General features: G+C 36.4%; 1 protein-coding gene across 2 annotated transcripts in view; it reads right to left on the bottom strand.

Moving 5' to 3' along the window:
• Positions 1 to 14,891, bottom strand: part of CERKL (ceramide kinase like) — a 48,539-nt gene that overhangs the window by 9,209 nt on the left and 24,439 nt on the right. For both annotated transcript variants that reach the window (XM_042822393.1, XM_042822394.1), the window contains exons 3-5: positions 11,053 to 11,184; positions 7,603 to 7,666; positions 4,466 to 4,608 (exon numbers count right to left, since the gene is read on the bottom strand). In XM_042822393.1, the coding sequence (XP_042678327.1) occupies positions 4,466 to 4,608; positions 7,603 to 7,666; positions 11,053 to 11,184 (339 nt within the window). The remainder of the gene's footprint in view (positions 1 to 4,465; positions 4,609 to 7,602; positions 7,667 to 11,052; positions 11,185 to 14,891) is intronic.

Genomic DNA, 14,891 nt, shown 5'->3' with positions numbered 1-14,891 from the left:
TTTAAATATGCCCATGAAACTGGGATTACAAAGCACTTTGAGAGAAGAAATCAACAAATTCAATCTTAACTTTCTTTTTTTTTTTTTCCCCCAAAGAATTTTTCTCTACATACAGTACCAGAAAGTGTATTTTATTATGTATACTACAGCGCCAGCAATTTATCTCCAACAGTTTATATCCAGCAACTCAACAAAAAGCTATTTGAACTTCTCTTTCTGTACAAAAGCAAACACAAAATTGTAGCTCGAGACGCTGTTTAATATTCAAATCAGCAACTTTTATCACTTCAATGAACATAAAATATAGTTCCATACAGAAAACTTTGGGATAAAATAAAAAAAAAGGTTTGCCCTAAAAAGTTACTCTTCAGAGAACAGTACAAGTCTCTGCTTACAGTATTTCGTGTTTGATTATTTCTGACATTTAACTCTAGATTCAACTATTTTTGTTTAGTCAGTGAAGCTCAAGTAGGAGCTCAAAGCATTCAGAGATACCTCCTTGGATCAGGTTTTTGTTTTTGAAACTCTAAGTGACTTTTATAGGAATCTTTTTTTGAGGAGAAAGAAAGAAAAAAAAAAGAACGTGCTATGTAATTGGGATGAAAACAAAGGAAATCACCCACAAGCAGTATATTTTTACAAGTAATGCAAAGTTATTCTGATAAATATTGCTTTTCTATGTCATTGAAGATCAAGCTAACAGAAGAGCACAGGGTAGAATGAACTCCAAAAGATTGGGCTTGGTACCTCTTAAACTGGAATTCCTCCTTTAAGTAAGAGTGATTCATCAATACAGATGGCAACAAGATAACAAATGGCCAGGGCTGAAATCAATACCAATTTTCATGCTGACTTTAATAAGAGTTAAATCTCATTCCTACTAAACAGGATAGCACAAATAATTGCATTCTTGTCTTAAATCTGTGAAACTCATTAAAATCTGCAGAAGTAAACAAAACAAAACCCCACCTCTCCCGGCTACTGAGAAAGTAAGCTCTGCCTGTGTTCAGAAATGTAAGTACTGCATGCAAGCAAGCCCTTCCACGAGCTGCAGATCCAGAATATGCGTAGTTATACAGCAGGGAATGTCACCACCTATTCCAGAAAACATTCTTAACACGCACCTAGCAGCATTTTGACCCTAGCAATAATTGAATTAAGCATCCCTTTATCTAGGTCCTGTACAAAGAGGATGATGCAAAGAAAGATTACACCAACAGAGATAAAACAATCAAAGTTATCATACAAATAAAATTGTTAGGATTAAAACTTCGCTGACTTAAATGGTGATTCAATAATAATGGCTTTAATGCCTGTACAATCAATGAATATACAGATAGTATAGTATACCCAGGAGTTTGTCTGATGTAATTATGATACTAGAGTAAGGAAAAGAAAACACCATATCCTGGGCTCGCACAATAAACTCTAGTCAAGTAGCTCTCCAGAAGAGATCCTTCCCCACTGGTAGTCAGTTCTTAAATGGGCCTAGCCTGGCTCCACCCCTTCCTGCAGCACAGGTGAATTGCCCTCACCTGTGCTCCCGTGGTTGACTCAGTGCTTGCCTCAGGTGATTAATCAGAGGTTCAGGCCGTGATACACCAGCCCCATACAATGCCATGATTCATCTTTTTAAGTCAACCTTAAACCTTTCTTAACTCTATGTAAGTTTGGAATATTACTTACCATCAACAAAGTGGTTTCCAAGAACACTATTGTACTACACTCAAGAGACTAATAACCTCCTTTGACGCTCATATATGGCCTTGCTCTCCCCAAAGATTACAGCAGGCACATTTTAGGTCTCACTCCAACTACTCAGTCCATTGTAAATCAGCATAAAAGTTTTCGACCATACAACTCCAGCATCTTTGTCAGACACTTTTTTTTTTTTTTTTTTAACAGAAACCAAAATAGATTTTATTATTCCAGAACTATAACCCTGTTCTAAATATTCACCCTGTTTCCTGACATTACCAACAACTTCCCACAATCTTAATCCTACAAAATGCACAAAAGCATCATGGTAAGGATTAAGTATCTGCAGGTCACGTAAAAAATGACTGATGGAGGTACCAAACAGAAACTGTAGGGAAAAAATTGTCCTTGGAAGTGCAAGCACTTCTGCAGTACAATTAACTTAATTAACCAGACAACATGAATATTCATAAGGCTGTTAATGTCTCCCCCATCCAAACAGATAAATGTGATGTAATGACTTCCTAGTCAAGCATAGCTAAAATTCTGATGAAAACTGCACCAACATTTTGGTTCTTTGCCTGAAATATCACAGAAATTAACAGTCCCTCAGTAATATTTTATTTTACAAATTAATTGGAAACCATGAATTTATTTAAATGAACCACTTAGGACCAAGAGGCTCGCAGCCATTGGATACAGATTGACTCCTGCTCATCACAACAGGATCACTTTCCATGTCCTCCTGCTCCCTCTGCAGCCCCTCAGCTGCAGTTCCCATAGCAACAAGCTCTTGCTGGTGGCTGGTGGCACCACCACAGGCCGCCCTACATCACCCCTCCGGCTGGGACCACAGGAAGGCAGCCTGGGAGCTACTGCCATGGTGCTCTGCTAAAAGTATGCTCTCGTAAGATCTGTCTGCCCAGAAGGGAAGCAGTTTCAAAAGCAGCTTCTCCCCATCAGGTGGATTGGAACTTCAAAATGCTGCTCTATCTACTGACAACACACCAAACCCAGATCTCAATCTCATCTGCCTTCAAAGAGTGCAATCCCACAGAATCATAGAATGGCATAAGACTTCCAGGGGCATCCACGGCTTTTCTGGGCAGCCTGTGCCAGTGCCTCATGCCTCCTGAGTAATGATATTCTTCCTAACATCTAACCTAAATATTTCCTCTTTTAAAGCCATTCCCCTTTGTCCTATCACTATCAGATTGTGTAAAAAATTGGTCTCCTTTCTGATTATAAGTCTCCCTCAAGTACTGGATGTCCACAATGAGGTCTTTCTAGAACCTTATCTTCTCCATGCTAAACAAGCCCAACTCCCCCAGCCTTTCTACATAGGAAAGCTGCTCTAGTCCCTTGATCATCTTCACTGCCCTTCTTTGGCACCACAGTATTTTTCTATTCTTGCTTAGCCAGAAAATCCTAATAATTGGTTCAATGAAATTACAGGTGGAAAGACCATTGAAGTACATCTTTACGTGCCCAAGTATTACACTGACCTATTTCCTGACTACTTTTTGAAATACAAACACTATTGAAATAAATGAAGATACTCAGGAAACCAATATGAAGTTTCTCACACTTTCACTATAAATTGATCCCAGTCTCTTTTAAGGAAGCCTACAGCAGTCTGTGTAGCAAGCAATAGAACACTCTCTCAAGTTCTCATACCCTTTCATGACATTCTTCTGCTGACAAACTGAAGAGAGGAAGCACTGGCACTGAGGCGCAGTGACTTCTTGCTCACAGCCAGACAGCGTGGAGAGAGACACCGGAGAGATTCCACCCTGCCACCACCTATACACACACAGTCTTAACTGACAAGCGATGGTCAAAGCATGTAAAACTTGCTTTCTGAGTTTACAAATTACTTACTCCTTTCTTTGTAGAAAGCTGAAAAAAACAATGTGCTGTTCTCTTGGCTGAAGGTGTTTTTTCCTATTGGTTAAAATCATCTGAAAAATTACAGCAAGCATTCACATTGGCAGTCACACCTGAGGGTACTGTCCATGCAAAAATGCCCCCCTTCTTTCTAAGGGGCATAAGCCACACAAATGTAAAATAAGCTCTGCATGCAGTTCTGCCTCATCCAAGTTACACTAAGAAGGGCAAGAGAAAAACACAGGAAGAAGGAGAAAAAAAAAAAAAAAAAAAAAAAAAAGCACAAGAATTATGTACAAGTTAAGGTAGGAACGAGAGCATTATTCAAAACAGATGCATGTATTTTCAGATCTGTGGAAGTGAAGGAAGATAAAGCAGTTTTCTGTACACAGTATTTTTATTTTTTAATATCATTTGCAACATATATTCCTGATACACCATTTAAAAAATGGATCGTAAGCATGAATACAACTGGGAATCTGCCAAAAAAATTGGAGAGAGAAGAAAAAACCACCACGGCCTGAATTAAGGACATTCTAGAAAACAAAGTTTGCATTTGATTGCATTTCTTTTGGCAAATAAGTGCAAAACGGGATTTTTGCATGGATCATCTGAAGATAATTTTAGTTTTCTGCCTCCAGAGCTGCTTCCTTTAGGCAAAGAGCTCATCTGTGCCATTACTATAAATTATCATAATGATTTAAAATCTAGTCATTTGTAATCAATCTAAATCACACATATAGGTCATTTATTCAATAACTCCCTTAAGTAACTGAAGCTTTAGCATCAAAAACTGCCTTTAGTAGCCAAACCTATAAAACGTGCCAAAGGGACCTAGAACAAATCACTGACAAAACATAACAGTGTTGTTTAGTCTCACCTGCTGGTATCACTCCAAGAGGGACTGGTGCTCTGACAGGCGCCGATATGAAGTCTGTGCTCTTTCCAGCATCTATCTGGGCTTTAAGTAGCAGACCATGAGCAACTTCACTGACAAATCCATCTCCACCAACACAAACTACTCTATTAAAAAACAAAAACATTTCACAGTTCAAAATAAACCATTCCACAATTGAGCAAACCAGCAGAAGGCAGCTAAAATACCACATCAATGCAATGGTACTTCAAGCAGCTGAAATCCACTCTTTCTTTAGGAACAGTCAAAGCCTTACTGTCAGGTCAGTGCATATCAGCTAACAAGATATAAGCATCCTTTTTTCTGCTTCCCTCTGAGTAGGAATAACTATACTTAACTTCTAACTTACATCTCCTCTTATAGCACCAGAGCCACAAAACCAAGCAGGGGAGGACTCCAGCATACGTCCAAGTACTTCAGAGGAAAAGCTCTCCAAATCTTTCAATATTGACCACCATAAGCATTCCACTGGTTTTTAATTGCCATTACCATAACAACTAACCAAATATTAAACTGAAAATACTTGAAAACACACTATGCAGACAGTGGAGGGATTTAGGAAGGTATAAAATCCTCATACCAGCAATCCTTTGCATGAAGGTACTTAATCACTGCTTCTGGAGCATGTAATTAAACTCCCACCTGCTGTGGCTATAGAGAAGAATGTATTTGTCTATAAAAGCTCTCTAAAAGCTCTATAAAAGTTACAGCAAGTGTCCATCGTTGATGCCATTTTCGGTTCTATTTATTTATTTTAGGCAAATATGAACACGATTCTCCAAATAAGCATGTTTGGAAGTTGAAGGTTTTTAAGGTACACATTCTACAGAACAACAAATAGTAATCTTACACTCAATATGTTTACAATATAGATAAGTCAGGTTTATTGTAGAAGGTGCTTATTTAAACCATTTTATCATATATTCATGCGAATGCAGTTGTGAAACTGTGCCCAAAAATTCAGCCAGATAAAAATGGTGTTCTCTTTAAAAAATATATTCATGATATCACTAAGTGCTTAAATTAAATCATCCATCTCTTTAGTCATTATTTTCTTTCTACTGCTTAATTTCTAAATTGGCAGGAATATTTCTCCCTCTGAGCTAAACAATTCTCATATGCACACACACAAAAAAAAAAACCAAAAAAAAAACAGGAAAAAAGAGGAAAATAGAAACATTTGGATTCTGTAATCTTACTGTGTGTAATCAGGAGTCAGATTTTTACTTCATTCTTTATTTAGTTTGACAGAATCATGGAATCCGTAGAGTTGGAAAGGATCTTCAAAGACCATCCAGTCCAACTCCCCTGCAATGAACAGGGACATACATACACAGCTCAATCAGGTTGCTCAGAGCCTGAGCCAGTCTGGCCTTGAAAGTCTCCAGGGATGGAGACACCCACCACATCTCTGGGCAACCTGTGCCAGTACCAAGGCTTGAAAATCTCTGCCACAGGTGGAAAAAAAAAAAAAAAAAAAAAAAAAAAAGTGATCTTTGGAGTGTGATAAACCTAGAGAGACTTAAATGCAGATTCTAAATATTAGCACTACTGAAAAAAGACAAATATTCTGATTTGGGATCTGTATTGTTGTTATAAACAAAGGATCAAAAAAAAAAAAAAAAACCTGAAAGCCAGAAAGAAATGTAGCTAACTTTATTTTTTTAGTTCTTGTTAGTTCTCAACAGTTTCCCTTTTGGCCAGAAACAGAGATGGTATTAGGCACCAGGGATTTCAGATCTAATCAGCAAGAACCTGTTATGCATAAGGAGTGAAAAGCCTTGAGCAAACAGATTTGACTAAGACCACGAAGAAGGCCTCTTAGAGGAAAAAAACATCTGTCTAACCATCAGACACAAGTTTATCAGTCATCTGTTCCCTGAAGTCTGACCAACTCTAGCTACTCTAAATGAAATCCAGTCATGTAGGCTTCTGACTGGGGAAGAAATACTTGGATATACCTTTCACATTTGTTACTGCATAAACAAGAGAATGCAGCTCAGAGGCAGTTTGCATCTGAGATGCACGCGCTCTCTAACCATGGCTTGGCCTCCAGACAGGTAAAAAGCACACAGCCAACTTCGATAATTTATGGTGTGGGTAAGAAAAACAGAAGAGGATACAAAAAGAGGTGAAGTCACACATAAGATACTTGACATACAGCCATGATGTTGCAGAACAGCATGGGAGCCAGAGAAATCAGGGAAAATAAATGAAATAGAACACAGTCGAGGCCAGCTCTGACAAAGAATTAAAGCACTGCAGAATTGCTTACAAAAAGCACCCAAGATACAAATATGCTGGACTAACACCCTGCTGGAGGTGGAAAGCTTCCAAATTACTTCATGTACCGTTTAACATGTAAGGAATCATAAGCCTTTTTGAGACAAATTCAAGATCATAAATTGCGCTTCATTATACTGCTTGCTTACTTTAATAAATAAAACAACATCGTGTCTTTGAGGTACAGAAATGCTGTTCTTCTGTTTTGTAGACAGGCAACCAAGAGAAATGTAGCTGACTTAAATAAAACTGAACTGGAAGTGAAGGCAAAACTGGAGAGACTGGAGTCCACCAAATAACAAGCAATGCTGCTCAATAACTAACTGGGTAAAACTTAAAGTAAACAGCAAACAGACATCACATTAGGTGGCTGCCAGAATTGCTAAAAGGGTGGAAAGAATTACCTTTACCATTAATCCTCCCTAAAACCAAACTATTACCATTTAGAAAGGACAGGGATCTGTTCAAATCAGGCATCGCTGCATTGCATTATTTTTTTTTCCAGCTTTTTCTGTTTTATTTCCTTTTGTACCTAAGGCTACTAGAAAGCCTTACAGAAGCACTCCAGTGACGTCACCCAATGTTCAAAGACAACAGTTTAAGAAAGCTTTATGTTTATTTATCATTATGTATGAATTAAAATACACGCCTGTTGACAGTTAAGTAATAAAAAATGAAGCATCTAAAGAGAATTGATTTTCTTAGTCTGAACATATATCATAAACAGAGTAACTCATAAAATACCTCTTGGCAGACTTTGGGTGGAATACAAATAAAAACTAGTGTTACAAGGTTTATTAATGTTCACAGCTACTTACCCATCAAATGCTTGGAGTTCACATTCTTTAAGTATTGACAGAGCATGTCCTTCATATTCAGTTACTGTGGAAAACAACATTACTCAATTTTCAGAAGATTGGATAAATTGATTTTTTTTCCACTTCTAGCATAAGAAACACACATTAATTAGTTCAGAATATATTTTTTATCATTAAATACATTACAGTTATGAGAAGGTAAGTTGTGCAATTACACTAGCTAAAGGGCAAGACATCAAAACTCAGCTGGCATCAGGCACATGGCTATTCAACACATTTAAATTCAGAGAATTAGAGAAGATGTTTGTTGCATCAAAATGGAACTTGTAGCATTGGTACAGTTGGTAACCTTCAGGAAAATGTAAGCATGTCATCAGTTAAGACTGAATTATTTCCATATCAATCACCTTTAATTGCCTTTGTATGCAAATTGCTAAATGAAAAATATCAGGAGTTACACACAGAAATATGAAATTAAGCCAAATACCAGTGACAGCAGAATATAACACACAGAGGAAGGTGGCACAAGTATGCACCAGAGTTCATAGCCTCTGGAGGAAATGAATCTGTCAGTCTACATTGATGTCTCTGTGTTTGCTGATACCCTGTATTGTACCGTAAATGCCAGTGAAGACAGGATAAACTGGCATACTACAGATGGCACGAAGCATCATAACTACATTTAGCATTTTCTAGGCCAGCTTTGCCAGAAGAGACAGCCCAGCTGCACCCACCCATCAAAGATTTTTGCTGACTGACATGACACTTGCAGATGGATTTTTTGTGTAAGAATGTGCATCATTATATGCAAAATTACATTAATCTTTTATGCTTGTCTGTCCCTGGTGCTAGCATAGTTCAAAGCTTTTCTCCAGTGTTTCTAAATACTGTTAAAATTATTAGTCTTGGTGTCTAAAACAATCATCCTGTATCTGTACATGTTATAGCATACTATTTCTGCAGACTACTCAAATGCTGCATAAAAATGTTGAAAACACTCCTCTGTCTATGCACAGTGTGTGTGTATACAGTGAGTATAACTCATTCTTTAAAAACCAATAATAATAATAATTTTTAAAAAGTGGTAAAATCTCCACACTATGCACTAAAAACTGTCTACCAGCACACAACTTTCAAGTTTAAAAACAAAAACAAATGGGCACTTCATTCTATTATTGACGGTGAAAAATAAGCCCTGGCAGAGTTGATTGTATAGGAATTAAAAACACTGAACAGCAACACCAAGAGCCAACTACAGAAATATGAGATGGGATGAAGAGTTCTGTCTTTCAGCACTTCACTGTCCAAATTTGTTCTTGCTGCTTTGTGGATGTTGTTCTAAGTAACCTTTCAGTCTTACATTATCTATGTACTGCAAATCACTCAAACTTACATTAACATTTTCCTACAATAAATTTTAGACTTTAAATCAGTGTAGGCATAAAGACTAAGAGTAAAAACTATCTTCAGTATGAAAATTGTACAGAAGCCTTCAATTCATAGCACTCTAAGTGTGTAACTATTGCCCCCCAAGTTGCTTTTTTGTTTGTTTGCTTTTTTATTTTTTAAAGAAGACGGCACCAGTGAACCAGACAACTTTCACTCATCCCCCTTTTCCATTTGTTTTCTTCTTTCCTTTGCTTCTTTTTCCTTAATACTTTGTTCTTAATTATTTAATTCTTTACCAGCATTTAAGACACTAATGCAGTTTTCTCCTTTTGCCTGTAGGAGGAGTGTTAGGCAGCTAATAAGCACTTTAGCACTTGGTTATTGCCAAAATAGCCCTATTTTAAAAGATAAGCAATTTCACATTTATTTGGCTAAAAACAGCAGTTTTCCTTTTTCAGAATTTAAATAAAAATAATCAAAATAAATTTCCAACTGTTTCTATTCAATTAGGAAAAATGCTTTTAAAATCAGAAAGAACGATATTCACAGCTTATATTAAATTATGTGAATTAATCTATAAAACTTGACTCAAATTTGGCTTATTAGTTCAGCTTTAGAATTTCAGCCAAAAATGTAATTTCATACAAGTTAATGATAATGCTGCCTTCAGCAGAGTTTAACAAATGAGGTTACCTTCACAATAAAAATAAATAATAACCAGTAGTATGGAAAAAGTCCAAAAGATAATTTTATTTCAATAATTGCTTAAAATGAAGTAATACCTAATTTAACAATATGACATGGTCACCTCTTATCGCTATGGAGTTGTAACAGAAAATTCTATTTCACAGTTTAGTTGATTTTCTTTTAAAATGTGGGCTAAATAACTTAAAAACATGTAAATAAAGATTATAAAGTCAGCAAGATACATCTCATGCGAACACTTATCACATTATTGTATTATTATATTATTTTATTAGTATACTTAAGTCAGATTTGTTCTGAGTGCTTTTTGGCCTGTAACCTGAGCTGGCTGTGATTTCACAAAACGTTTAGGCAACGACTGCAGGTTAAGTAGTGCCTTTCAGCTGGAACCGATCATTTTGCAAACTAATTACAACAATCACAAGAAAAAAAGGCTTTTTGGGATTAAAATACCTCGCACGGATATGAAATCGTAAGTAAAGAACAGCAATGTATTAGAGGGAGTTATAATGCTATGAATATAATATTATTTGCATTGAATAATACCATTTCTCTGTAAACTTGGATGTCAGGGGGGACCAAATCTGATGTAGCAAAAGTTTCGGTCACTTCGCGGAAGGGAGCAGAAGCAACGAGATCATTACAATTTTAGTGCTTTAAGAAAATCTGTCCAGTTCCTTGCAGGAAGCCAATGAAATAGAATAGCCAAAGGGCAAATTCAGTGAAAGACATAAGGACATAAAGCATAACCCTGGCAGAATTTGGAGCTTTAAATCCAAACCTGATATTAGAGACCCACTGTCCAGTGTCAAGCAGAAGGCAGTATCACTATAACATTAAACTTTTACCTTTGTGTTCTCCAGACAGCCAGCTGTGCCTGGTGAGAACTGCCCTTGTCATGCCAGAACTTCATCACTTAATGTCCCAGGTCATCCCTCAAACTCAGTCAGAACCCAGAGATAATGTGCTCTTCCCATTAGCCTCTCTTGTGTGATGTCCAACTAGTAGATGTTCTCAGAAGAGAGGTAATATTTAAGGGCATGTTTATCAGAACGCTGAAGGAAATATTATCAAATGCATACAAGACTGTCAGACATTAAATGCTTGCTTCCTTTTATTCAACATTTGGCCTAGAATTATGAAAGCGATATTATTGGTATTGATGACTAGAGGGGAAAAACTGTTCAATGAAGAATAAAAATGCTAAAACACTTCTGATGACAAAATAGATTGCATTGTATTAACTAGAATTCCAAATGCACTATTTGCAGACAGAACCAGAAAGGGTTCAAACTGTCCTGCAAGCTTAGGTAGTAGCTTCACAGAAGATTAAACTATGCTTCTGAGACAGCTTACCTGTGACATCAGTTTTTATATCAGCAAGTTTAAAAAGAGGTGACACTTGTTCATAATAAATATGAGTGGCTTCTCTTTTGTGGCTGCTTGGATTAACAAATACTTTCAAGGATTTTGGCCTATTTTGAAACCCTAAAAAGAAAACACGAAACATTTATCATCACACACCATCCAGCTATTGCTACAGCTTAAATAAATTTTTAATACTAGAACAAATACAGTACTTCAATACAATAATTATAGCATTAAAAAAGTCTCCATTTCTTTTGAATATGTGCTATTTGTCTCAAAATTACAGTACTGATTACTTTTTAATGTAAAGTTAATAACAGTGGAAATGATTTACAATTGTCGAAACATTGTAGAATGAGAAGGAAAAAAATATATAAGACATAGCTTAGTTAAACCTCGATACAGGAGCAGAATGTGTGCAGAAGTTATAGGATCAGGTAACAAAAAGAAGTATCAAAATATTTTCTTTTTGGAATTCCATGTGAAACACTGCCAGCAGGCATATGACAATAAGATCTGGCAAAACTGGCAGCACAATTCAATACTGTTGTTTTCTGGGACTGCAAATCAAACAGCGCATCTTGAAAGGCAAGAAGAAATGTCAAGCAATAGATAATCTGGTAAAATTCATCCAGAAATCTAAGAATTGTGTGGTTTTTTTTTGTTTTGTTTTGTTTTTAAGTTACATTTAGGTCTTCAAGTTAACTCTGAACAGAAAATGCTGAAAAACACTACTTTGCCAACACTCAATCCTGCACATTGAGCCAATGAAATGTCTTTGAGAAGTAACTTTATTACCTGAAAAAGTGCTTTTTTGCTGAATTGTAAATAATTCATATTCAATAAGTAATAAAAAAAGCAGTAACACCATTTTTTCAAGTCTTTTCTGTGATACCAAAAGTTGCCCTGATTCAGTTGATTTGTTACTAAAAGCAAGTGGTGGCATCCAGTATGCTGTTTTTTGGTCATTACTTGAAATAAATGAGTTGAAAAATTTTGTGTTCAATTAATTCACTCAAATTCTCAATTTCCATTTAGCATCAGGTTAAATTATCACTTTCTCAGCCAAATAAAAGCTAGAAGATCTGATAAGTATGCTGCTTTCAACATTCAGGAGGAACATCAGCAGTAGTGCTCGATGTCAAAAGGAACCAAAACTGAAAAAAAAACAAATTTTCTGCTGCATAAAGAGTATTACTTTATTTTTTTTACAGTCATATGAACCTTAAAATCACTGGCTGGGATTTCCTGAAGCTGTTTCCCTCTTATTCTACTGAATAGGAACAATTCCTCTGAGAAATTATAGATGAATACTGTTTTAGAGTCAAAGGGAAAGTATTCTGTAAGGCCAAAATATAATGACTATAAAATTCCTATAGATTTCTTTGACTCATCTAAACACATCAAGGAATGCACAGATGAAAATGAACACTTTTACTAGCACAAGCCAGATAATCTTCGAAGATTTCTTAAAGATACTGAAGGATGCCTACCAGGGCAGTTTAGTCTTGATGCATCCCTAATGCCTGGTGAATACCCTGGATGTCTTCAGTCAGAGGCCTTAGCACCTTCACAAAGAACCACGTTCTTGGGAGGCACGTCATGTCGTGTATGAAATAAAACAGCCCTTAAGCAGAGACAGGTTCCCCCTTCGTGCCAACTTACATAGTAAGTTAAACACTTTCAACTCTAAGCATTTGTTGACACTACTCACTGGTGTTTTGACTTGAAGTCACTGGCCTGCTTTATTTCTTTCTATCCAAGAAATATAAAAACCCACAATAAAGAAAATGGTAAAGCAAGAAATTGTCAAGCTTACTAGTAACAGGAACTTCCCTCTCTTTCTCTCTCTCTACTAGCAAAAGACACACAGATAATTTAGAAGCAAGGCAACAAACTTTTTTCTCCTACAAACAATATGCTGATGAGCTTTCTGTCATGCACCACAATTGACAGCTTAGAAAAATCCTGAGGGAAAAAAAAAACACAAACTTTAAATGCCTGCTTATGGGTTCTTATAAAAATCACTTTGAGAATATGGAGCAGTATCTAAATTTACTGTACCACCAAAAAAGTAGAGAAATGCTGCACCAAAAGAGTAGAGAAAAGGGAAATGAGTAAATAAGGTGTATTCCAAAGGCTCTTGATGGTAGACCAATTCTTTTCTCATTCCTTTTTCGTTTCACAAATGACATTTGAGAACAGAGATGGTACAGTATCATACATGAATGGCTGATCAGGACAAAAATTATTAGCTATCATTCCCAGTGTGTAACAGACATGTTATAAATCAAGTAACTGGGCTTAATAAAAGAAAATCCAATAACAGTCAAAGATGAAATTTTCACACAATCATGGAGTGAAACTTCTTTAAAAAAAGGAGTTTAAATAATTATCATCTTTTAATTTTCTTTAAACAACATTGTGAATGAATTGATCTTATTTACTACAGCCTGCAACTGCTTTCAGTCTGTCAGCCTTTTGGTGCTGTCCTAACTGGTGTTCTGTTATTGTTTTCTGTAGCTGCTCCATTTGAAATGAACCAGCAGCCTAAAGCAGGAAGGCCAACTGTTCCTCCAGTACTAACAAATGTGCTAATATGCACTAGTTTAAACTTGATCTATCAAGTGAATCAGTGAACCATGAAGGGTGGTAGGTCAATCAGGGTGCTCTGAAAACAAAGGCTCGGAGGGCAGCAGAGACGCTATGCTCAGACATACATCTGTGCTGCTTTCCATTCCTACTTTTATGGAAATGGGTTTATGTTACAAAAGTTAAGGGTCTGGAATCATGTCGTTATTACATGCATTTATAAATACTTTATACACCAGTAAGAGTATTATACATGAGGAAAATTAATAATATGAAACAGATTTGTTATTGTAACTATGGAGATACCACTGTTAATATTAACTAAGCAAAGTTAATGTTTAACATTAATGGTTTAATTAAAGCTTCATGCATGAAGTTTCAGCCTTGTATATCAAATCCCAGTGTGAAAGAGATGCTACAGAATAGTACATAAAAATGAAATGCACTTCATGCATTTTTTGCTACTTCAACACTTATTTTTAACAGTATTTACTATCTTACACTAATTTACAGAGCTTTTAAGTGAAACTTTTTCAAACTAACTGCTAGTGAGAATAAGTCTCATCGCAGTTGAAAAAAAATCAAAAAAGGAAAATGAGTAAGCATTGCTAATTATCCATTTTCTCCCATTTCCAGTGCCATCTTAACCCTTTAAGTAGCTCTGAGCATTTGCATGTGGAGAGGATTCGAAATTAATCAGTGAATCCCGCTTACACAGCATGCCTGCAGCACACACTCAAAAGCCCAGTACAAGAAGATGTGAAGAGGAAATCTCTGCGAGTCAGCGTACAACAGGTCTGACATAAGACCAGCACCACACGAGGAATGGTCTAAGCAGCCATTTGGGACTTTCCAGGAGCCTAAGCTCCATAGGTGTGTGCTTTGATTTGACAGCAGTCATTTCACATCAATTTAACAAATATGCAAAACAGATCATAGTTGTTTTTTTTTTTTTAATGCTGTATCACTGAGCAAGCTCTTAATATCCCGCAGGAGAAACAGCACTGTTATATATAAAATCAGTATTTATTTAAAAGTGAGAAGATGGTAGCACGTGCTTTTTACCTTTGCACACATGCGCAGCAAGATGTAACAGACACTGAACCTGCACTGAAAACAACTACAGAGTGTGCGTGCTCACCTACAGGATGACAGACATCGTGAAAGAACAGAGACTAGACAGACTTTAAATTGAAGTTCTTAGAAGAGAAATTGAGAGCAGACAAGATTACTCA

This window comes from Centrocercus urophasianus, unplaced genomic scaffold, assembly GCF_019232065.1.
Source record: "Centrocercus urophasianus isolate 14NV4802_14NV808 unplaced genomic scaffold, USGS_Curo_1.0 seq_20, whole genome shotgun sequence".
NCBI lineage: Eukaryota > Metazoa > Chordata > Aves > Galliformes > Phasianidae > Centrocercus > Centrocercus urophasianus.
This window is presented reverse-complemented; position numbering and strand designations above follow the sequence as displayed.